Raw genomic sequence first — 25,834 nt, forward strand, 5'->3', positions numbered from 1 at the left:
ACAGCCAGCCACTGTTTACCTGGCTGAGGGCAGGCTAAATCTTCGTAGCTCAGGAAACAGTGTTTCGTCATTTCACAGACAGAAATGTTAATGGCCATAGAATCATGTTGCAGAATCTTCTCAAGTTTTAAAGTTAAGATTTTAATCCTTAAGGTGCAAAGGACCCAAATGCCCCCTCTTCTCCTAGGCTTCATCTAATCCTCCTGACAGTACAGTGAAGCATAAGCAGTACAAGTAAGTACCTGCAGCTCAAAGAGTCAGGTAATGCACAGTAAGGTGAACAAGTAATTGCACTAACTGCATTATTAATTTACATAAAAGAGTTTTTAAAATATTTTCTGGCACTACTAGCTGCTTCAGACCATTTTCCAGCCTACTTCAGGCACCAGTGAGGCTTCACTGCAGGCCCCAGCCCAGACTCCTGTCTCTTCCCAAAAATTCTCTCCTGCCTTTTCCCAAAGGGTCCTGGCTTCAGTCATGCATCCTGATAGGCTGCAGGTGGAAAACCATCCTCTCCCCGATGCAGCAGACCTCTGTCAGACACCTGAAGACCTGGAGAGGCCCCTTGCCCACAGATAGCACCAGTTTGATTCCCTCTGTAAATCCCAGAAAGAATGCTGATCTGAGAAGGCAGCATTTTTAAAATATTTTATTTATTATACAAACTATTTACAAAATCAATTACTACAACCACAGGCTTCCAAATTTTGGCTGAACTCTGCCAGAAATTCATCAGAGGGAACTAGTATTTGACCTGTATCATCTACAGCTCCTGGTGTCTAAAAACATGCAACATGGCCTGCGGGTACAGGCTGAAGCCAGGCCCTCTGCACCTCAAAGCAGTTTCAGGAAACACAGAATCTGTCTAAGATGGTATCGGGATCCCAAGGATTTCTACAGAAGAGCCTCTATTAAGTGGGAATAAATAAAGGGCAAAAAAGAAAAGTAACGAGCCTCTGCCTGAAGTAACATAGCGTAGAGGTGACCACAGCACATCCCCATTGCCAGCATTAGGGGCAGCATCAAAAATGACTGTACTGGGAAATGGTGTAAAGCCAGAGATGAGTTTAGAAATATTGTGATGGATCTCAGCAACATGGGACCAGCTAGGGACCTGTGCAAACAGTGAGGATGGGTCTAGTTGACCAAGAGCACCCGTCACAGTTCTGACCGCACTTGTGTTAAGAAGAAAATCCTTGGCATCTTCACAGCTGCTGGGAAGCGTGAGGTGCTGGCTGTAATGAATTAGAAGCATTTAGGAGCTCTTTCCAGTAAAGGAAGTCTGCCCAATGGCCAGCTACTTCATCTCCAGAATAAAAAAATGCCAGCTCAAGAGAAGAAGGGAGAAGATTCCTGAGGAAGATGTCACTGTCAGAGCTGGCCCATAGTTACAGGGCTGAAAACATCCTCAGACAGCTGGGACTACAAGACAAGGCTGAAACATGGAAACAACACCAAGCCTCCCAAGAAACTGGAGTTAAGCTGAGCACTGCCACTTCCTCTCAGTCCCTGGAGAAAGCAGTGAAGTGGTGTCTTGGAAAACACAGAAGCTGTAACTCTACTACCATGAAAGTCATCTGCAGTGTAAAGAAAATGGTACCATACTCTCCACCCAAAGCAGGTCAGAGCTTTGCAGAATGCAGCCTGCACTAAAAAAGGGAGAACAGCCACTATTAACGTGATCTGTCAGAGCATAAGAGTGGCAACTCTCAAGCTGGCAGCCTCGCAGCACCTCGGTGCCAGTGAGGGAATAAATTCACAAGGCAAAGAAATCCCCCTGAGTAGTCTCCATGTTCAGCTGACTGCTTTTTGGCACCAAAATGGCTTATTTTTTTCTGTACAGAAGTAACACGCTCAGCCCAAGAATGACTAAGATGCTGTCTTAAAAACATTTTCTAGATAGAGAATATTTCCCCCAAGTTCCTAGTCAATTCGACTAAGCTATAATTGAAAAGCACAGACAGTTAAGTTAAAATATCAATACTGTGCACAAGTCTGACTGGATCGGCCTGAAGACAGCAGAAGGGGACTGAAGAGGATGATGTGACTTTTATCCAATAGGGTGTTCTAAAATTAGCTCAGGCATGCCAGTCTGAAACTCCATTCTGGAAGAACTCCAGCAATTCCATAATCCAGTGAAAGCTTACATTGCAGGTATAAGCAATGCAGATTTCTCCCACTTTGACTCCTGTATGCCTTTGACTTGAACTGTCTAAGGGACTGCTGAAAACAAAGAACTTGAATTTTGCTTCACTGAAGAACTCATCAAGATTCCCAGATTCCCCTTCCTTTTATTTCCCTGGGAAGGGCTGAATGGACTGCCAACTACAACAGACCCCGATCATAAACTTCTCATGCTGGTCTGCCCACTCTTCCCCCCACAGGCCAGACAATGGTGGGTGCAGGCTGTTGAGTGGTCACTTGAGTGAAGTTCTAGTTAGCATTTTGTGCTGGAAAGCCAACAGCACTGAATGGAACAGGAGGAAAGAAGAGATGAAGAAAGAAAGTAGGAAGAATGGAAAGACAGAAATCTAGCTGCTCTCCAGGCACCAGCAACTCTCTGGACACTCTGTCTGAAATGCAGTAGAAAAAGAGAAAAGTCAGGCTGCTGCATGATAGAGGTAGAAGCCAAGACATTGTGGGATTCTGGGGCAGAGGTACCATGTTCTGCCCAGTACCATCACCCCAACAACAAATGCAAGCCCAGTGCACACTGTAGCTGCTTATTGATCTGTCGCTGTTACTACATAACATACATACCCTGAAGGTGAATGTGGGATAGGCATTGGTGCTCAGCCTTGAGGGATCACACTCATGCCCATACTCTCTCTCCTGAGGAATGGAAAAGAAGGCAAGGGCATGGAACAGCCTCCTGTGCAACATCAACTGTCAGAAACATTCAATGGAGGAGAAACTCCTCTTCCAGTTCATTTGCAGAGGCTCATTACCAGCTTCTGCTGCTGGACCCTGGTGGAGGTAGTACAGGATCACTGTCAGGGCCAGCACTTGTGCTCCGATGAGATTGTTCTCCCCTTTGTGTTACTGCCTCCAGCGCACACTGCCCATTTTTCTCTGTGGCACACGCGACAGCAGCATCCAGAGCAAGATGGAGAAGGAGAACCAGAAACCCTTCTGGGTCAGGTGCTGAAAGGATGGACAACTGTACACTCCTCACCAGTCACAGTGAGATGAGCTATCAGGGAGCATCACTGGGGGAGTTGAGCCAAGACATGGGAAGTTACTAAGGCTTCCCATGAGCCAGATTTCCAGCAGAGCTCCATGCTGGTCTTCCCTCTTCCTCCTAGAGAGCTACAATAAAGGCAGCTCAGCAGATCTCCTGCACCTCCCTGTCACTTCTGCTTATGAACTTCATCTTCTCACAGAAGGATGGGTGTACAGGATACATGGAAATCAAGTGCAATATCTCCTTGATGAATGCACCACAGTCCTTTTGCTGTTTCACATTGAACCAAATGGAGAATGAGGAAAAGGGAAAAGATGAGCTCTTGATGACATATTTGGGATACAGAAAGGCCACATGACATCATCTGAATGACAAATTCCTTTACATGAAGTCTTTACTCTGCCTCCATTGCCCATATGAAGGGAAGGAGAACAAGCAGAGGATTGAACTGGCATCTTGCCACGAAGAGCCAAGAGGCTAAGCGGTCTCCTGGAAAGGGGAAATCACAGCATGCCAAAACCCTCACAACCCTCGCTGATAGCTAGTTGCAGCATCTTGTGCACTTCTTCATAGGAGTCATAAGTAGGGAGGCACAGCTGGTTAAAACTGTAAAACAAAAGAAAAATTCCATTCAGACTAGATTTGAGAGGGAACCATCCCCATCAGCTGCTTTTAGATGGGTTTGCATAAGCATCATATACATTACATGACATACACTGCTTGCCCACCACAACTGGCTGGTGTCGCTCCCAAACGCACAATGCGGAAAGTCCCACCACCCCAGGATACTTGCCAAGTGTGGGCTGTCGGCAAAGTACTGTGAGTTGGAGCTGCAATGATCTGGAAAGATGGACAGAGTGCAGCAAACCCTCCTGGGGGCAGCTGGGAGGAACCAGTTGTGAACTGCAAAAGCCTGGCCAGCTCTTCCTGTGTGAAACTGGAGACCACAGTCCAAAACCACCTCATGACCTGTTAAGAAACAGGGAACATAAAGACAGGTTCAGCCAAGGAAATCAAGTAAGCACATTAGCAACTTCCAAGAAGATCAGTCAATTGCCCTTGCAAGCAAGCGCTCTACTAATAGTTAGAACTGTTTTGTTTTACCAGGGTGACACATAGAGGCAAGTATTATATAGTTTCTAATCAGTTAAGAGATGTCCCATGCTCCTATCTCCCACCAATCCTTTCCCTTAAAACAGAAAGGCTTCTTCTGCTTCTGCTCTCCCCACAGAGATTTTTAGAAATATCTGCATAGGCAATGAGGTAGGTTTACAATGCAGAAAACTCATTTGCTTCTTGCACTATGCTAATTTTTTCACATTCTCTGGTACTTCTGCAGGAAGGTGGAATATCTCAGTGTTTACAGACAGAAACTTTTATTCCCATTCTCTTTTCATCTTGGGTGTTTTGGCAGCTTCCATTATTTTCTAAATGAAGCTGCTACTATTCCCAGACCTGTCCCACTGAGAAATGTAGGAACGGATGGGAACCCATCAGAGGGTACAAATTTAAGCTACTACATCAGTAGTCTTCATCACAGCACTGAATTCCAAATACTACATGTGGGCTGCAAACATTTTTTTCAAGCATCTCTTAGAGATAAGTACATCACCACGAACATCTTTAGTAGCAATAATTCCCACCAACTCCTCCTGATTCCCTGCTGAACTGTTCTTAATTAGTGCTTTGTTGGATTTTTTGAAAGAGACCACTGCTGACGATTTTTACTTGCTGGTATCTGATTAAGCATCATCTCTAGTCAGCCAAGCTGAAGGATCACTCTAGGGAGAAACATTATTTCACGATGTCTGCAGTCCTATCCTACCTGACCACTGAATTGTTCAGTTTGTCCTTCTGAAATCCTAAATTCCAACCAAGACATCTGTTCCCAGTTTATCATCTGCTGCAGTTGGGATAACTGGTTTTGACAAGTAGGAGAAAGAAACCCTTTAACTTACCTTTTCACGGAAGTGCCAAGATCCTCCTACCACTACAGCATGTGCCTTGAAGTCACAGACACTGATATCGCCAGTACCACACATAAGCAACTGAAAGGTAAGAGACTGCAGTCAGAAAGTCAGGAGCCCAGGAAACAAGGCAACAGCTACTGTGCAAGTTATGAACATTTTAAATGGGGAAGTAAAGGTAGAGATGCTTAGGAAGGCAGCAATTACCTCAAGCTCATTCTCATCAAAAATAGCCAGCAAGTTCTCAGGAACTAATTCATTAAGACCTGGAAGAGAAGAGAAGAGCCACATGTGCTATGCCCTGGGACATAAAGGCAGAGAGGAGCAGGGAGCAGGCAGCATGTTACCTTTCAGGAAGTGATCCACCTCCTCTCTAACCTGATTGGCCAGCCTGTACTGCGCAAGCAGATTTAGATACAAGATTTTGTTTTCATTCGTCACAGGTACTTGAGCCCCTCCTGCCACCAGTTCTACCACCTGAAAACATAAGAACACTTGACCTGAGTGTGATCAGCAGCATTCCCCAAACCTGAACGTCCAACCAGAAAAAAAACAAGGAAGGAGCTACTGCCCTGAGTAAGCTCAATTTTCTGGGGCACGTAGCAGAGTTCTTGGTTCCCGTTGCTGCAGGCATTAGGAGTTAAACTGTCCCACCTTCAGGAACTGCCTTCCTCACCTTCTCCAGCTGTCCTGTTTTGCTATACTTCTCTTCAGCAAAGACCAGATCCATCTCACTCACATCATTGTTCAGTATAAAACACACTTTGGATTTATAGAATTCTGGGTCATCCGTTTCAAAGTACTGTGTGAAAGAATAAGAAAGCAGAGACATGGAGGGAAGAACAAAAAAAAAAACCCCATACATTGCTAACGAGGACTCTGGGTCTGCTACTACACCAGCATTCAATCTCTTCCCTGACCAACACAGGCTTCAGACAAGGTTGGGAAGCTTTACCTTGTAATGCATACGAAGTCCTATGATCTGAGCCAGGAAGGATCGCGTGAAGCGAGCTCGAACCAGTTGTTTGTAAGCACCTCCCAGAGAGGATTCATAGAGACACTTTCCTACCAGGCGGCCTGCAAATTCATATACTTTGAGTCGTAAATATGTGGGACGCCCTGGATTTGGATGCACCTGCAAAGAGGAGACAAAATTAAATATCTAAGTATTGGTATCCAGTCCAACTAGCACAAATAGCAAATATGGGACCAGTTCAAGTCACGGCATCTCTCAGGTTGTCCAAGGAGCTTTAGTGCAATGTCCTCAAAGCCAAGCAATAGAAATAAAATGCCTGCCTAGGAAGAATACAAAATGTTTCACATGCACAGGCAAAAAGCCGTATGAGAGCAGAAATGGATTCTGAAACATTCAGAACCAACAGAACCTCTAGACACTCCGATGCCACCTCCTCTTGCCCAAAAATCCAGCCTTCCCTGCTGACTGTCCACCCTCTACTGTTCATCCAGACAATTCTTTGACATTTCAATGGGTTAAGATCATTAAGCAAAGCTTTGAGAAAGGCACCGGAAGTGACTATGCAGGCAAGCTAAAGAATGGGTAAGGTTCCATACCATTTAATAGCAGCATTGTTTAACCATCAGCATGTCAATGTTCACATTTCTGTGCATTTGGCATAGGAACTGCAGACTCACCAAGGCCTGGTTGTTATCACTAAAGCGGGTAAACAGTTGATTGGTGGTATCAAATAATGCCTTACAAATGAGCTCAAACCACTCTCTGCGTGGACCTCCCCAGTCCAGAGCTACAAGATAAAACAAGCTTGGTCATCCGTGGGTCATCAGTTCGAGAGTTTCTTGCATGCTGCTCAGTATTACCTGACATAGGAGTTCATTACAGTGAACAGCTACATAGCAAAAAGGCAGTAGACAGGGACTGCAGAACTCTAGGTTCTGCTCCAAACCTAGTCAGGCTTTTTTAGTTTGTCTGTATTTTTTTTTAGGGGGAAAGGGGTGGAGTTTACATAAGGCCTCAGGTTCCTATGTACGTATAGAATAGCACCAGCAGAATAATTCACTAACATCTGTGAGAAAAAGAGCTGGAAATCCAAAAGGATGGACTTACTAAAAGAAACCAGCATTTCAGATTAAAACTACTCCACCATCATTCCTTTTGCTTCCTCCTCATATATATTCCTAGGATAACTCACCTTCTTCATCCTGAAAAATCACTTCAAAGTTTTTGCTCCAGTCAGAAACAGAAAAATTTCGTGTTGCTTTAAAAGACTGAAAAAAAGAAAAAGAAAATAGCAGCAGCCATTACTGCTTGGCACCCCATAACCAATATGCAGTCTTGCACATATGACTGGGCAATTTAGGCAACACAAAAAACCAATAAGAAGTCTAGTGCTATAAAGTATAAACGTAAGAATTAGAATGCCTAAGGTCTAATTCTTATTTGTCCAAAGCCACAGAAGCCAGTTCCTCATTTTCTGTTATGAGATGCATTATCCATATAAAATACAGTTCATCTTAAAACAGTGTGAGGTCTTAGACAGAAGCATCCCCCTCAAGGCTGCAGTACAGCATTGTTTGAAGTATTACAATGCCTGTGGGAAGGAGCAATTTCTGTAAAGCACTCTCAGCCCACGAGTTAGATTTAAAATTGGAATGTTTCAAAGAGCACCAGAAAATAGCTTGAAAAGAATCACTGAGTTCATACTTTGAGCAAGTCACGATGCAAAATAATAATAAAATATCTTAGGTGTCTAGAACTTCCTGTGCCCCAATTCTGGATTCCAGTTAAAGAAAATTAAAAAACTACACGGCAGTCCTCAGTCATACAGGTACTTTTGGCTTAACTTATCTTTAGATAGGGTAGAGCATTATGCTAGTCACACCGCTGGGCTAAACATATTGGTCACATTCATTGTGCCTATCAACCTTGGTCACTAAAGCTTATATTATGATGATGATGATGATGATGATGATGATGGCACTGGATTTATTTTGTCTTACTAGGCTCTAACACCAATGCTCAAGACAATGCAGGAATTTCCAAAATAGTAGGAAAAAACAGACATGAAAATACTGTTTAGAAATGAAGTCATTTTGTAGCAAGCTATTAACTGAAACATAATCTCATAAACACCGCAAGCTGGTACATATAGAAAATATTCCAAAACACAGATTTACTGAGTGTAACTCAAGGGAAATCCCAGCCACTCCTGCTTGCCCCAGAAATGTTCTCTTCCATCTTTATTACATTACTGTTACGAGACACATGTGGAAACAATAAGTCAGGATGACTGCCTCCCATGCATACACAGTATTGAGAATGTCATTTAAGAACCATATAATATGAATGACTAAGTTCCATTTTGGAAACACAACAGCTCAGGTCAGAATTGGTGAAGACTTAACTTAAGGACTCTATAGAATATTCTATTGTCACTCTGAACCACTACTAGTAGCCTGCTGGTGCAAGAGTTTTATGCATGCAGCTCAGTAACATCTGAGTTGACAGCTTATCTCACTGAATGTGTCTGTGCCATAAAAACAGCAGATAATGACTCAGGACTTTGTGTTATGCTCCCAAATCTGGTCCAGGTAGACAGTCTCTCTCAGGCCTTAGGCTCCAATGTAAAGTGGAGCCTGAGGCCTGAGTAGAATCAGCAGATTTCCTGCTTTTACAGGCTATGCATTCATTTCTAGAATCACAGAATCAATGAGGTTGGAAAAGATCTCTACAATCATTGAGTCCAACCTTTGACTGATAACCACCTTATCAGTTAGACCATGGCACTAAGTTCCACGTCCAGTTGAACACTTCCAAGGATGGCAACTCGATAACCTCCCTGAGCAGTCCATTCCAATCTTTAGCAACTATTTTTATGAAGAAATTCCTCCTGATGTCCAACCTGTCCCCTGGCAGAGCTTGTGGGTATAATTTACCCTAGACATCTCTCAAGGCTTCATTTACTCTGTGACAAGTTCCTTAAAAATTTATCAGAGTTGAAGTTGCCTAACTATCCAAGAAATCGATTAGATCTTGCTACCTGTAGAGAAGGAATACAGCATTCCACCTGATAACAAACCAGAACACAGAGGAGCTACTTGGCTTTTTTTTTTTTTTTCTTTTTTTCATCTCTGGAAAGCTGTCTGCTGGCATCTGCCTTGAAACAGAAGGACTAATAATTTTTAGTATGGTGGCCCTAGCACATTCCAGTTTAAATTTCCTTAGGCACTTAGCAGAAGGAAAAGGAAGGAGGAAGCACTGAGCTTAAGTAAAGTGACTCACCGACTCCAGCAGACAGTGACGGCTGACCTTCAGCGTGACCTTCGAATGAGGTCTTTTCATGTGCACCTGACGTAGCTCTCGCTGAAAAAAGTTCACTTTGTCTTGGAAGGTTTCAGAGCCTCCTGAGAATAATGATAATTTGAGTCATGCCTGAGCTGTCAGCACCTCAAACATCTAGACAGCATTCCTAAGATTAACTGCACAGGTCAGCTTAACAGCCCAAAGGTGCATTTATTACAGCAAGGTTTGGAGACAGAACTCTCAAGGCAGTTTGCAGTTAGTCTTGCTGATATTCATACTCACAGGTGCACTTTCAAAGAGCCTGACAGAGAAGCTAAGCTGAAAAGGAACAGCTGCCAAAGTACATTCACTGGAAGCACCAACAGGAACATAGCACGAGACTCCAGGAATCAGAGTTCTCATCGGAAGTTATTCAGTGCTGGCAGTGTTTATTCCCCAGGGAAACAAACAGACTCAAGTGCTAACTTCCTGACTACTGTACCCACCTCACTGCCCCTTTACCTATGTTTTTATGCAGAGAGCGAATGAAAGTGGCTGCCAAGATGTTCCTCTCCTTGCAGCTGAGCTCCACAGGGGGTTGGATCCCATCATCCACCACCAGTGTCAGTAATTTGTGCACAGGATCAGGACCAAGGTATGAAAACTAGCAGCAAAAAGATGCAAGAAAGGGTAAACCCATCATGCAGAAGGCACAGTATGTTCAGTAGACGGAGCAAAACCAGCTGTGCTCTAAGACTTTTTCTGCTCACCCGTGCATATGCAGTTAACGGGAACACTATTTCAAGCATGAAGACTCCAGTTAGGAGGCTGCTTCAAACTTCACACACTAGCATAAGGGCTTAAGTGGACACAATCACAGCACTTTAGCAAGGTTATGAGGAAAATAAAATGAAAAATGCAAAGGAATCAAGATTCTGCCTAGCATTGGGACAAAAGGCAGGAAGGAGCTATAAGACTGCCTTCTATTCAGAAATATTAGCAAAACCTAAGCACTGGGAGGGAATTAGATCGTTGAATTGTACACCACAAAATATTGTTTTGTAGGTGGAAGCCCTTCTCTCCAAAACGAAAAAAAAAAGACTGTCATTCATAAGGACGACAAGCTAACAACACGGAGGTGCAGTGACAGGTACACGGAAAGAGGCTCACCTTTGTGCCAGGACACACTCTAAAGGTGAAAAGGCGCCATGGAATGATCTTCAGGTAAAATTCTTTCACTGAGAATTGCTGAGTAACCACAAGGAAAAGAAAATATTACATGTCACACATCTGTTAAGGGTTGTCTCTGAAACATATGAGGCAAAGGACAGATCCATAAGGCTAGACCTCCCTTCAACCCCAGGGACAGGGATCTGCAACATTTGGCACAATACATAAGAGTCTTTAAAGCTCCACAGAACTGTAAGCAACTTGTCAGTAAGACTTCAGTGCGTGCATTTATGACGCATGTGGGATGCCAGCATGACACAGATTTTACAGCAGTAAGCCATTGTGTTCAGTAGAACATCACCAGTCTAATTGGATAGTAATCTTAAGTACGCCTGAGAAGCCGAATTCAGGACATGACTGTAATGCACTGACAAAAAGGTTTTGGTAAAAGTCATGCTAACAGACTACTAATATTAATCCCTAATTTTCACAATAATTTCAAACATCTTTTAAAAAGCACTTGCTAAATCCACAAGATTTGCAGAAGTTTCTTCTCACAATGTATTTCTGGCAGAACAAAATAACTAACTGTGGAACTGCTGCCTTCTGGAGAGCAAGTTAAGATGAAATTTTAACATCTTTATACAAAACGGAACCATTTCCTGCACAAGCCTGTTCTAGTTGCAATTACTGGAAAAACTGACAAGCAGTATTTCTCCAGAAACAAACCAAATGTGAACAACAACCTCTTAAAAGAAATAACAGCATAGTAACAGTTTTCCACTGTTGCTATTTATATAAAGAGAGATATCCAGGGAGACATTACGAAAGCATCAGAATCACATTAACAACTTTGGCACCTCGAGGGAGCTAGCAACAGTACCCACTTCTCATGATCTGCTTTACCAAGCAATGCAATAGAAAAGAGTATGAAAGTCCAAAATGATACACCAAGGATGAAAGGATTCTGAACTCATGAGGACACAGCATTCATTCCCAAAGACAGTTCTTACAGCCACATGCATCAGAAATTCAGAAATCTCTAGCAGCACACTGCATCCTACAAATGTTTCACAGCCCTCTTTCTCCCTTTGGCAGGAAAGCAATTCCTGTATTAGTCTTTCACTTTTATATTTATCATTGCATTTTTCAGAATGCATTTGAATAGGTAGATTATCAAAGTAAATTTTAATTCATTAGTAGATTTAGAGGAATTTTCCTTCTAGTTTCCAAATGCTCTTAGGCAATAATAAGGAGTAAAAGTTACTGTTAACATAGTGTTACTATAAGAGAATCTTTAGTTTCTCTTGACTTGCTTGAATCATGTTTCTTCTACCTATAAATCTACCTTTTGTCCTCAAACCATTTTTTTTCCTTTTCTTTTCAGTGAAACATTCCAGAAACAAGACAAAGACATAAAATCTGAGAAGCTGAGATTCTGTTAAATTTGAGTTTACAGGTATCAGAAACTGAGAATAGGAATTCGAGGTCTGACCTGACCAGAACAAAGGAACGGCAAACAGAATATCTACTGAGCAATCAATGAGAAAATTCCCAGTAGACTTTGGATCAGACCTGGAAAGACACAGTCCTGAAATTTCAAGACACATTTTCACATTATTCTCAGTCATGTGCTCCATGTTTGCCTTAGGCAAGCCTTTCTTTAACCAAATCTGAGGCACCTAAATCTGGAGTTAAAATACAGAGCTTGAGAAAGTCTTCAGTTGCAGCATATTTTAAACATGCACTCAAGAGCAGTAACTTTATGATATCTACCTTAGGTGACACGTAGCAGTACACTTTTTTAGGCTTCTTCACTTTCTCAGGAGTCTGGCTGTCAGAAGGAGAATCTTCATCTTCATCCTCGATTGCAGTAGAAGGACGGCGCTGGGAGGAGCTCAAGTGCATCGGTGGAAGTTGCCACTGACTGTTGGTATAACTAGGAGCATCATAAAGGTAGGCTTCAAAATAAATACTGACACCTGAGGTGGACACATTGCGTTCTACAATGTTCTTCTCATTCTCTGAGGGAAATAGATATGAAAGAGTCATGTAAATACTAACGGAGAACAGAATGAAAAAGAATATACTGGCTAGCACCAAATCAGTGACTATGACTTTAAAGAAAAGTCTATACATCCAAAGGAAAACCTGGTCAAGGGAAACTTTAATAAAGAGAACCCAGGATTGGGATGAGAAGATTTCACAATGGCAGTTTGTCTGTCGTGGTTTCACACAGTGACTGGTTAAAGGAAAAAGGCATACAGAACCTCTCTCTCAGAGCACCAGCCTGAAGGCATAGCCACTTGGCAGCCACATTGAAATCTGGCTCACTCCTGAAGAAACCAGGAATAATAGCATCATAAAACAAAATCCCACATAGGTTATGTGCAGTGTTTTTCATCCATATAACTTAACATACAATACATGACTGGCTCAGATGCCAACTACTAGCAAGCAATAAAAACTGCCTAATTTCCAAGGTAAATCTCCTGAAATAGGAGAAAAACACTTGCTTTTATCTGCTGATGACTCAGAGAGTATCAACCCTCAGAGATCTCCCTTGTTAAGCAGTAAATTCATTTACCTTAGTATTTTTAAATGAATACACTTCCCTTTAGCAATTAAGCACGGTTGGCCTGCGGGGAAGCCACTACTAGCTCTGCTACACGAAGTGTGCAAAGCACGTTGTAAGAGGACACCTGGAGAATGAGTAAGTCTTGACTCACCGCTTAGAACAATGATGTCAAAATCACCATTGCTTATGGGCTGGTTCTGGTAGGAGATGCAGGCATGGAAACACCCCCTACAGTGCAAGGTGAGTCGGAAGAGCACCTCGCAAGTCTGCCGATTGGACACCACAGACTTCTCAAACACCACATCAGAGCTCTCTTCTTCTTGAGGACCCAGCTAAACAGAAAACAAATAACTTGAGCTCTCTAGCTCACCTGCAGTCAAGCAGCAAGGGATGAGGTTGCACTCACCTCACGGATGGAGAGGCTGTAATTGTGCTCATCTATCAGTGACACAGAGTTGCTGGTGGGATTGTCATACTCATCTCTGGGAGCTATCTGCAGAGTGTGCTGCTGCCCACAGGTCAGCACCAGAGTGGAGAAATGGCAGACAATTTTGGTTTTGGAGGGAACCACCATTCCTGAAGCAGACAACAACAATTTAGAGTAAAACAAATTCCAAGGCGAAGCTACAAAAAACAAAAGAAAAGCAACTAGGGACACAATACCCTTGAAAATGGATCAAATCTAAACATATTCGATGCTCCGGTATTCAAAACAGAGTATCTGAGCACTAAAATACATGGTGTAGTGCATAGTGTTTGTCTTGGATCAGAAACTTAATTCAATAAAACAAACCCAGTTACTAGTCCTCTAAAGAATGCTTTTTCCACCATTCTAATCTTCAGCTCAGGAACGTGCCCCCACCGTATATACAAAACACGATTTAGCTGACACCTAAGAAAACCTGCAAATGCAGTTTACCAAACAAACTTTACCCTGGAGTGTATTTGAATTTAATCAGAGCTTCCTTAGCAAGGATATCTTAGCAAGCTGTGTATCTATTCATAGTGCAATGGAACAGAGGTCCTTTCAATGAACATGAACATAAAACATAAAAGATGCCAACTGGAGTCAAAAAATCAAAAGTAGTAAGGAACAAATTTAAAACAGACAAAAAGGAAATGTTTTTAAAGAAGTGTATAATCAAAGTTATCAACTGCTCCAGGAGCTTAGAGGAATAGAGTGGGGTATTCAAAGGAGACAGAGTTAAATCACGACAGCATTTCCAATTCAGATACAAATAACTCAGTACTTTCACAAAAGGCATTCCCTGACTGCTAGATGGATTATCAAGAAGTTACTACAAAATGGAGAACATGACACAAGTGGTTAGGGATTGTAAGCAGCATTAATGACTTTTTCTGTAAGGCAGTTTGTTTTGCCACGTACTGGCAGTCACAAGTGTGTTTTACTCATGGGGCTATTGCTGGGATCTACACATGGCAGGAGGTAAATAGTGAAAGGTAATTTTTCCCTGTCACCTACCTATTTTAGCTGGAAACACATTTACCTAACTGCCTCCAATACCTCCAAATCTAGTTTGAATCATTAGAGGACCACTTAGACCTTACCTGGCTGGAACACCTTGTAGTAGGGGCTGTAGGCCACATTCAAGCCACCGAGTTTTACAGTAATCTCGTATCTCCCAGCTCTGCGCACAGTGAAGGCCACTTTCACCACATTGGAATTGGGCTCCTGAAGAACTTCCTGGGTTACAGGAATATCAATTGCTAACTCCACATGGCAGATGTGAACACGCAGCCCCACAGGCCGGTGAGCAGGGAAGGGTTGCCCATTTTTATAGAATAACTGCATGGGAAACAGAGAAGTCCAGGTCAGCAAAAATATGGAGTGCACAGAGGAAGTTGCCTTAGGGAAGGGCAAGAACCCCAGCTCAGCAAAGGAAAAATAATTAACAAACAACTTTGTCACACTGGCTGTGTCTCCAAAATGAACAGGGCACTGTCTTTTGTGCTGGGGTTCAAATGTGTGCCCTGCAAAGAACATGCCTCCAGGCATTTCCTGTCTGCACTGCTAGTGCAATATCGGAGCAGAAATCAAGAGAACCCACTGTCCAAAGGAAAAAAGTAAAGCCAGCAGATCTTGTTCATTAGTACAGCTAACCTCTGGAAAAGCTCTCACCAATTTGTTATAGAAAATAGTGTAAAGGAGATGCTGACCTAAGGAGCTGACCCAGTCTTTACTGCTAAGAAGTGTCAGCATGAAAACAACATGTTAGATAAGATCACAGGCTGTTCAATCACAGAAGTGATCTGCCAGACAACTTCAGAAGGTAACATACCTCGACCAATACTTCCTTACAAGGAAAGAATTACACCTTTGAAACCCTATGCATGGCTCTTCAACAGCCAGCAACTTGTAGGCCAGAGCCTCCCTGCCATCTGCAATCAGCCTGCAGACAGCAAAAAGGTACTATTATTCCCTGTTTGTAAGTTAGGGAGGGTGTGGGGCCTGAAGTACTTTGCATCTTGACTGTCAGTGAGAGAAATCAGCATATGCAACAGCTACTGTTGATGAATAAAGGGCTAAGCAAATCGGAAACAAGCATGAAGTGTAAGGGCACATTGCTGGAGCTGCCATGAGTGAGTGTCAGTAAGCTGAAGGGAATACATTCAAATAGCAGATACAGAACAAGTCCCTTTCCCCTCAGCAATTTTTCACTGCCTGCCCTGGAGTTAGAATTCTTCATTCACCATCAAGCAGAAGGGTTTTCCTCACCTTCCCAAGAGGGATGGGTATGGCAACCTAGCTGAACCTTTCTTCTTATTTTGATTACCGTCCTGGATGGGGAAGACGGGACAGAAAGATGGGCACATAAACCCACCAAAACCTATCCAAACTTTCTCCACATAGCTCCTCATCCATTTTATTTGTGTACTTGCCCCATTCCCCTAGACCTGGCCTTTAGGGATTGTAGGGAAGCAAGAGTTCTTGGCAGGCTTTTTCAAGTCAGACAGAAAAACAATCCATTTCGGAGGAATGGGGAGTGGCCATGAAACCTTACTGCTCTTGGGTTAGTAAAATGCCTATTCCCACGCTCTCAACTTCAGCTGCACAACCAAAAGATAGCACCAAGTCTGTTGAAGGCAAGGCTCAGCCCACTCACTTCCCAGTAAAGGAAGCAGTAGTCAGGACAAGCCTGGTCTCCTCTGGCTCTTCAGAGGATTCTACGGAGAGAGATATAAGACTTTAAGAAATGCAAGCCTGAAATATGCACTTAGAGAGTTCTGCAACACATTAACGGGGCAAAAGGCATATACAGATAGCTTTCCTACTCCTAACTTACATCTGGCTTAGCCCTCCAAAAAAACATTTGAAGAGCCCATCCCTAACTCAGACCTCTGTTCCTGCCCACAAAGCTGCATGGAAATGGAAACAGAAATATTGCCTTACATGCACTCGGAAGGCCATGCTATGGCCCACCTCATAGGGGTCCTTCCAATCCCAGGAGATTTTGCAGGACCGGGGATCCAAGTAGTTGCCTCGCACGTAGTCATAAATAGTTCGCTCCCCTCGGCGTTCCCGGTCCTCATGCTGAAGGAAGCTGACTATACGTGCGGCAAGCTCAAAGAGGAACTTAATGGTGAAGAAGAAAGCTACAACAAATACCGTGATCCCACCTGCAGCAAGGAGAAAACAAAGGTGGCTGCAGAAGCATGGTTGAGTCAGGCACTAAAATCCCCTCTGCATCAGCCCAAGATGCCTTTTGTTGGTGACATTCTACTCAACTGCAAATTAGGTGTTTAAGGCAGAAGCTATCGCATGAATATTTATGGTTTGTGTTATGCTACAAGTAAGGTTAGAGAATATCAAGTCCCTTAAAAGTCTGCAAATGACTGCAAATAAAGGAAATAGGCAAAGGTGCTACAGAGTCTCAAGTAAGGTTAGCAGCCATCCCAACAGAAGCATGGAATTCCCTTTGAGTTGCAAATTAGAACTACAGAGATTCCTTTAAGGGAAACAGTCATAAAACCATACAAGCCCTGCACATCACATTAAGGCTGGATTAAGAGGCATCACAGAGGCAACAACCCTCCACCAGTTCTTGAAAGAAAAAGTAAGGGAATGGCTCAGGAATTAGGTCAACGAAAGAACTTTAGGAACAAGAATGGTGGAGAGGCAAGTCTGCCAGGTGGAAAGCACAGTGTGGGGTGACAGTAACTTCATGTTTGTTAGGTAGACTCTGAACTAACATTAAATCAAAGGCTATGAAGAAACCCACCTAAAGCCTATTGAGAGGTCAACAAACACAGTGGCAGCCTTTCCTTCACTTACCAATAATGTAAAACATCAGGTCCCTTCGGTGAGACACACAGCCGAGGATCACAGCTGCATCTAGAACACAAAATAGGCCAAGTCCAGTCCAGTGACTCTTCCTCACATACACTGGCCTGAATTTATTCTGTGATTCCTCAGAAAAAATGCCTGTTGATCATCTGTCTTCCTCTCCAAGGACATCTCTAAAGCATTATTCCATAAGACTGTGAAATATGCAAACAGCACAGTATGCTACAGTAACAGTTCTCCCTCTGTCACAGATTCCAAATCAGATTCGGGGATCTACAAGAACAACATATTACCCTCTAAAACCAGTGAGAGCAGACTCTGAGTACTGCAGGAAGGAGCTATGTTTTGCAGGATGACCAACTTCAACAGCAGCAGCCAAAAGCCACTCATCCAAACTCTCACACCTACTTCCAAGTCACAAAGTTAACTTCTAGTCTGATATGAAAGCACATCTCAGTGCCACCACCAAAACAGATAGAAGCTGACCCTCAACCAGCAACCTTAGAAGAAAAACCTATGGAATAAGAGTTGTGGACAAGACCATCCTAATTTTTTTCAGAACAAACAAAATCCTTCTAGGGCAGAGCTGAATCCATTTTTTGCCATGCAAGTTCACTGCAGAATGTATTAATGCAGCTGGAAAACAGTTCATCTGTATTTTCGTACTCGCTTCTGCAAAGTGGATCCTCTCAGCTGAAACTGTCACTGATCAACACAAAATGTAAAACTCTGGGTTTGTACCCCATTAAGATTACAGCAGTTTTTAGAGACACCAATCTAGAATCAAGTTCTCACTGAGGGGACTGCTAAACAAACATGTAGTAAAAAGACCACACCCAGAACAACAACATGCTGTTTGGTTGATAAGACATAGCTGACAGATGGAAAAAGAGCAGCAACAAGGAACGTGTGTGGTAATTAGACAAAGGATTTGGCATACAGTAATGCATACAATATAGCTCGCCATGTCACCATTCAGTTAGTGAGAAGCTACATTGTGTATTCAAGCTTTTTTTCTTCTAAACAAACACAAAAGGGGAGTTATTCATCAGTCATCTCAACAGCAACAACGGACATCAGCATGCAGAAAGTTTAAATGAGGTATTTCTCTCTAACAATAGCCATGACTTTCTAGCCTTGCAAATCCCCTCTGCTGGCCTCAGCAGACAGTCCATCCCTTCAACCAAAGAGCAATCACATACCTTTACACGAGTGCCCATGTTCTAAAAGCCGTAAGGAGGGTACCCATTCTTCAGCATCCTTCCTCTTTGTGCCCAAAACTGGGACAAACATCAGCAAAAAGAGGCCATAGAGAACATTATCACAGAAAGAGGAATTCTTGGAACTTGCATCACAGAATCACTGCTGAAAGGTAAGGACCTGAGCACAGTAGTTTTTTCCTCTTTGTGGAAAAGAGTTGTCCTGCAGTGCTGTTCCCTTTAGCCTGCAATTAGCTAGCTTCCCTGGAAAAGTAAAAAAAAGAGAGAGAAAAGTTAGATCTCTCTACTGTTGTGGATAAGTCTAGCAAGCAGAAACACGTGAGAGGTGTAGGACGCAAGAGCACAACTAGACGTCAAATCCGTGAGAGGCGCTATGAAGGTATTGCTGTTACTGAGGTGCAAGGCTTTGCCATACCCTCAACCTCCATCTGTCATAATCTCATTTCATTATATAACCCCCTGAAACTAGCAGGTTCAAGATGGAACAAAACACATCTTTGTCTCCATAGGTTTCATTATGCTCACAGGTTTCATGGAGCAGCTAAGAACCTGCATGCCATTCATAAGGAGCATTAAGGATGGAAGCAAGGACTGGTAGTTTAGGAGGAATACAGAGAGCTTCTCTCAGCAACCAGGGATCAGGTTAGAAAAGCTAAAGCCCTGACAGAACTAAACCTCAACAGCGATGTCAAGAGCAACATGAAAACCTTCTATAGGTACACTGGTGATAAAGGAAGACGAGGGAGAATGTGTGCCTTCTCCAGAAGGAACAGGAGACTTGGTTACCTAGAACAATGAGAAGACTGAGGTACTCAACAATTTTTTGCCTCAGTCTTCCCCAGCAAGTGCTCCAGACACATCACCCAAGACAAAGGCAGGGACTGAGAGAATGAAGAACCACCCACTGTACAAGATGATCAGGTTTGAGGACATCTAAGGAACCTGAAGGTGCACAAGCTCATGGGACCTGATGAGATATAGCTGCAAATCCTGAGGTTACTGGCAGAAGAAGTTGCTAAGCCACTATCCATCATATTTGAGAAGTCATGGCAGACTGGTGAAGTTCCCACTGACTGCACAAGGGAAAACACAACCCCCAATTTTAAAAACAGAAAAAAGGAAGACTCTGGGAACTATAGGCTAGTCAGTCTCACCTCAGTGCTTGGCAAGATCAAGGATACTGGGAACTATGCTAAGGCATATAGAAAATAAGGAAGTGACTGGTGACAGCCAACATAGCTTCGCCAAAAGCAAATCATGCCTGAAAAATTTGGTAGACTTCTGGCTACAAAATGGCAGAGTTACAGCAATGGTGGATGAGGGAAGAGCAACTGACACCACCTTGCATTTGACACTGTCCTGCACAACATCCTTGTCTCTAAACTGGAGAGACATGGATTTGATGGGTGGACCACTTGGTGCATAAGGAATTGGATGGATAGTTGCACTCAAAGAGTTGTGGTCAATGGCTCAATGCCCAAGTGGAGACCAGTGACAGATGGCAATCCTCAGATGTCAGTACTGGGACCAGGGCTGTTTAACATCTTTGTCACTGACACGGACAGTGGGACGGAGTGCACCCTCAGCAAGTTTGCTGATGATATCAAGCTGTGTGGTGCAGTCAACAAGCTTGAGGGAAGGAATGCCATCCAGAGGGACCTTGACAGGCTTGAGAGGTAGACCTGTGTGAACCCCATGAAGTTCAGCATGGCCAAGTACGAGGTCCTGCACGTGGGTCTGGGCAATCCCAAACATAAATACAGGCTGGGTGGAGAACAGATTGAGAGCAGACCAGAGGAGAAGAACTTGCGAGTTTTGGTTGATGAGAATCTCAATATGACCTAGGGCTGGGCAATCATCAACAGTAGGAACTTAAAGAGACAAGTGCCAGATTCTGAACTTGGGATGGGGCAGCCCTGGATGTTTATACAGACTGGGGAATGAGGGGCTGGAGAGCAGGATCACGTAAATGGACCTGAAGGGCCCGATCAACGGCAAGCCGAATATGAGTCAGCAGTGCCTGGCAGCCAGAAGGGCCAACCGTGTCCTGGGGGGCATCAGGCAAAGTATCACCAGCCGGTCAAGGGAGAGGACTGTCCCACTCTGCTCTGCACTGGTGTGGCCTCACCTTGAATACTGTGTGTAGTTTTGGGTGCCACAATATAAGAAGGATATAAAGTTACTAGAAAGCATACAAAGGAAGGCATGAAGATGCCACCCAGGTGAAGAGTCTGGAGGGGAAGCCATATGAGGAATGGCTGAGGTCACTTGGTCTGTTCAGCCTGGAGGAGACTGAGGAGAGACCTCATTACAGCCTACAACTTCCTCATAAGGGGAAGTGAAGGTACAGGCACTGATTTCTTCTCTCTGGTGACCAGAGGAAATACCTAAAAGAATGGAATGAAGCTGTGGCAGAGGAGGTTTAGGTTGGATATTAGGAAAAGGTTCTTAGCCCAGAGGGTGTTTGAGCACTGGAACAGACTCCTCAGGGAAGTGGTCACCATACCAAGTCTGACAGACTTCAAGAAATGTTTGGACAACACTCTCAGGCACATGGTGTGACTCTTGGGGCTGTTCTGTGCAGAGCAAGGAGTTGGACTTCAGTGATTCTTGTGGGTCACTTTCAACTCAGGATATTCTATGACTCCATGACCTGACAGCGTGTGCTTGCAGCCTAGAAAGCCAACCATATCCTGGGCTGCGTCAAAAGAAGTGTTGTAGCAGGTCCAGAGAAAGGCCATGAAGATGATCAGAGGGCTGGAGCACCTCTCCTGTGAAGACAGGCTGAGAGAGTTGGGGTTGTTTAGACTGCAGAAGAGAAGGCTGAAGAGAGCTTACAGCACCTTCCAGTACCTAAAGGTGGCCTATCAGAAAGATGAAAAGGAACTTTTCATGGGGATGCAGTGATAGGACAAGGCGGAATGGCTTCAGACTGAAAGAGGGTAGGTTTAGGTTAGGAAGAAATAACAAAGAAATTCTTCACTGTGAGTGGCGAGGCACTGGATCAGGTTGCCCAGAGAAGTTGTTGCTGCCCCATCCTTGGAAGTGTTCATGGCAAGGTTGGATGGGGCTTTGAGCAACCTGATCTACTGAAAGGTATCCCTGCTCAAGGAAGCTGGAATAAGATGTTCTTCAAGTCCCTGCCAAGCCAAACCAGTCTATGATCAGGTAGCACTTTAAGCCTTTACACCCAACAAAATGCCATATACTATTCTCAGACTGATTTTTGCCCAGATTTAAAGGGCTATTTATGGTCAAGTCTGGAAAAAAAAAAGTCTTTGAAAGGTCCTGGACCACAAAGCAAACTGGATTTTTTTTTTTTTTGGCTGCTGTTGTTGTTTTAGGTATTCAGGAAACCAATATCCTCATAAGGGATTTCAGTTTCAGCAGCACTACTCACTAAATTACAGTTTACTGGCAGGATTGAGATAAAAAGAAATTAAAATTTAACAGCAAGGATTGACGCAGCCCACAAAAACCAGGACATGTGCCAGAAGAAATGCCACAGAGCCCACACAGTCAGTATCTACTCATTCAGAACACAGATTACATAAAGGAGTTAGAATGAAAAGAAAAGACCCAGGCTCAGCACAGCAGCTGTCTGTTAAGACAGTCCCCTCTTCTGGGGATGTAAGTGATGTGCTCCTCCTGCCTGCCATACCACCACCTCAGCTGTCACTTCCTTCTTAGTCTCCCCTCCTCTGCCCTCTTCTTCATAAGTCTCTTATTTCCCTCCATCCAATAATCATACAGATCTGGCTGCCTTCACACACTTCCACTAAGCTTTCTAATGCATACGAAAACCAACCAGTATCCGTGCAGAGCTCTCTGACTGCACTGCAGAAGAAGCCAGACTTTCACTGTCTTTTCCTCACCCACATCTCACGGAAAATCCCACCCACTCAGCTATTTTCCTCTTTCCTCTACTTAGTGAACAGTGTTGCAGTCCCCAGGCCACAAGTTCTCATTGTCCTCCTAGATGAAGCTTCAGGTTTCTTAACCCATAAATCTCTGTGTATTCAGAACCACAGACCTAGCAAATTCCTTGATACTTCAGTTATTTTGCAGTACATATCCAAGATGTGCTACAAATGCCTGGTTGAAACTCTGCTTCAGCTTGGCCTGGCTGTCAAAGGTGTGTGGCTACTCCCCACACAGCTGAGGAGTTTCACAGAAACTTACCGATATTTAGGAATCTACAAAATCTCCCTCCAGCATCTTACAGAACCAGATTTTTCATGTCACCAAAAAAACATTAACACAAAGCTGGCCCTGTAGGTTCATCTACCCAAGCCATTTTTGCCTGACTCTGCAACTCCTTTCCTTCTGTAAAGCAAACTACAAGTCACACAGGCTCTCTCTCAAGTAAAAAAGAGAAAGATCCATCATTTCAGCTACAAGGGTTTTTAAGTCAATTAGAGCCTGAGTCTTGTAATCCGAACTAGCTAGACACAGGGAATTAGTTATCTTCATTAATCAGCACAGCAGCTTCTCATTTTATTACGCTCACATGAAGTGGTAAACTAGGCACCAAGTCGGGTGACCTCCAGAGATGAAGTGGCTGTCAGACAATCAACTTTCTAGTTTACGCACTGCCTGCAGCTTTAAGGATGCTCTTGCAGCTAGAATACATTGAGGTAAAGAATCTAGTTGCAAGTAGCTGGTATCCAAGACATTGTCACTCACTTAACAGAATGCACACATAAACTGCAACAGTATCTGTGCTAAGAACTGCTGGGTAAGAAGATGGGAGACAAATTCTGAAAATCAGAAATAGAATGTGTCATCGTAGCTAGGCTGGAAAAAAAATGCTGAATTGTCCATCAGGTCTTAATAATCTTAATCTAAGTACAAAGCAAGCAATGGCCTCCTACCACCTGCAGGAAAAATGGGGATTTGGAAAGGTTCGCCTTGGTTTGAGTCAAGCAGAAATACCGACATAACCAAGGTAGGCAGCATGGAATCATAAAATAAACTGTATTCGTGCCATTGCTTCTCTCAAGTCAGTAAGAAAAAGGAAGTCCAGTAATGGGAATACATTTTGTTGTGTTAAAGCTGCTGTGAAGCCGGAGGCACACTGTGCAAAGCTCCAGAAGGAAGCACAAGTGTAGCCATACACATAAAAGGAACAGTAACATAATAATGGCACATTCATGCAGCTACAGCTACAAAGCCAGCTGGGTGCATGTTATAAGGAACTGATGTATTGAGATTCTAGCAAATCTGTTACGCCTCTTGGTTTTATTTGGTGCACTGATACATTTAACTGCCCTTCCTCTCTTCTTTAACAACACACTTTTAATTTTGTTTTAAAAAAGCTCTTTTGCAGGTTGATACTACTTCATCCAACGAAGATAAGAGAACCATTTATCTCTGTGCAGAATGTCCTCTCAATCCATGTGCACAAATGTCCACTACCAATGGCATGCCCATCTCATGCCACGCACAAGATGACTATTCTCTAGTGAAAGGCACAGTATTTTCTCACAATAAGTAAAGCATGCACAAGCCAACAAACAAGAATGCCCATGAGACCTTAAGTTTAAAATACATTCACGGAAAACTGAAAAGTCAGCATAAAAGGTACTAGGCAGGATCCAGTATCAGCTATCAAGGACAAAAGCCACATCAATGGCCAGTGTCTACAAAAAACACTCATTCTCTCATCAGGGCTGAAATTTGTCATTTCATTTACATACAAGCTAAAAAAACAGTGGCAAAACAAAAACAAACAAACAAACAAACAAACACACACACACAAAAAAAGACTTCTGCCAACTGCTTAAGTCTAAGGACTTTTCACTGCAAATGAACAACCACCAGCACTGTCAGCTCCTTCTGTCCTCCTCAAATGCAGCAAGCCAGCCAGATGGCAACTTTTAGTCCAGTCTGATCTTGTACCAGATCTGCTTTCCAAGCCAGAACAACATTCATCCACCCCCAACCCTACACATCAGTGGGGAAAGCAGATCACCCCCTTCCTCCTCAATTATTTCCTTTCCCAAACCACTCAGGGTCACTTAAGCAGTATCATGGGATGTGCTACAAATGATCATACCCGGCAACAATTAAGCCGGGTATGATCACCCAGGCAGAAAGCTCAGCTATGGCTTCCCTAACAAACACAGTTCTTCTTTCAGTCTCACTTTCTTCCTCATTGTCACAGCCTCAGTCACAGTTCTATACAGGTCACCGCTTTAGGAAAACACTCCACTGTTGGTACCTCATTGGCTGCTTTTTCTGACCAGCACAAGATAAAACCGGTTGTATTTGGAAGATACTAAAAGCTGCGAGATCTCACTAATCCCAGAAGCTTTAATGAGAAAGGCCTTTCTCTCTCCCTTCCCCGCACGGGGCATGAGAAATCAGGTGCCCCAGACCAGTCCGAGAACTTGGAGAACATTTCCTTTCATGTGCAGAAAAGACATTTTGGGTCAGACTACACCATTATAGCTGGATAAAGTACAGCCGAAATTATGCTTATTTGCTAAGATTTCTACTCACAAATGTAGATAAGATCTAAAGATAATGACAATCCACTGCTTTTCATTAAGAAGTCCATGAGCTAGAGTGTGGCAAAACCAGCACTTAATTCTTAAAAAAAAATCCAGTCCAGCAAGCTCAATAAGTGGACTGAAGACCTCAGTAACCTTCCAGCTCTGCTAAACAGAGACAATGGGGAAAGGAGGGCGACCGGTGTACAAGGTGGGCTTGGCGGGGCCACCAAACCCCACGGCCTTCCCATCGGCGCCGGTTCCCCCACCCTACCCGACGATACACCCACCGATACACCCGCAGCGCCGCGCAAGGGGCGAGACTACACCGAAACGAAAAGCTGAGGCCGCCGCGGGGCAGGCAGAGCCGGCCCTTCCCTCCCGCCGGGAGCCCCGAGCGACCCCCGCCGCCGCTGTATCAGGCCTCCCGCGGGCGCTCCGGGCCGGCAGCGGGGCCGCCGCCACCCGGGGGAAGCCCGTCGCGGTGGGGCGGCTCGGCTGGGCTGCAGCCCCCTCGCCCCGGGAGCCCCGCTCCCCGGCCCGCTCCCGCCGTTACCGTGAGCTCCGGCGGCGGCCGCGACGTCGGTCCCACTGCCCCGCGCGGCCACTGCCCGGCGCTGGCAGCCGGAGGTGACGCGCTCCCGGGGCGGGGCCCAG

At 44.0% G+C, this 25,834-nt stretch overlaps 1 protein-coding gene across 4 annotated transcripts; it reads right to left on the reverse strand.

Annotated features, from left to right (window-relative positions):
- Positions 1-634: 634 nt before the first annotated feature.
- On the reverse strand, positions 635-25,793 carry AREL1 (apoptosis resistant E3 ubiquitin protein ligase 1). Of its 4 annotated transcripts, none has more exons than XR_003570889.1 (21): positions 25,734-25,793; positions 18,666-18,926; positions 17,452-17,511; positions 16,570-16,796; positions 14,727-14,964; positions 13,564-13,733; positions 13,309-13,489; positions 12,356-12,603; positions 10,580-10,657; positions 9,932-10,073; positions 9,410-9,531; positions 7,320-7,395; positions 6,805-6,914; positions 6,107-6,286; positions 5,828-5,953; positions 5,499-5,628; positions 5,359-5,417; positions 5,143-5,232; positions 3,978-4,153; positions 2,761-3,790; positions 635-2,220 (listed from the first exon to the last, which is right to left on the reverse strand). XR_003570889.1 is itself a non-coding variant. In XM_027880774.1 (20 exons), the coding sequence occupies exons 2-20, from the start codon at positions 18,754-18,756 to the stop codon at positions 3,688-3,690; spliced, it is 2,577 nt and encodes an 858-aa protein (XP_027736575.1). In that variant the 5' UTR covers positions 18,757-18,926; positions 25,734-25,793; the 3' UTR covers positions 635-3,687. The 4 variants fall into 4 exon arrangements, 2 of the variants coding, with proteins under 2 accessions (XP_027736575.1, XP_027736574.1); XR_003570888.1 differs by having other exon boundaries at positions 635-2,223; XM_027880774.1 differs by having other exon boundaries at positions 635-3,790; positions 16,600-16,796.
- Between the last annotated feature and the right edge of the window lie 41 nt (positions 25,794-25,834).

This window comes from Empidonax traillii, unplaced genomic scaffold (assembly GCF_003031625.1).
Source record: "Empidonax traillii isolate 1590-97213 ecotype Southwest subspecies unplaced genomic scaffold, ASM303162v1 scaffold74:size2480735, whole genome shotgun sequence".
In the NCBI taxonomy this organism is placed as follows: Eukaryota; Metazoa; Chordata; class Aves; order Passeriformes; family Tyrannidae; genus Empidonax; species Empidonax traillii.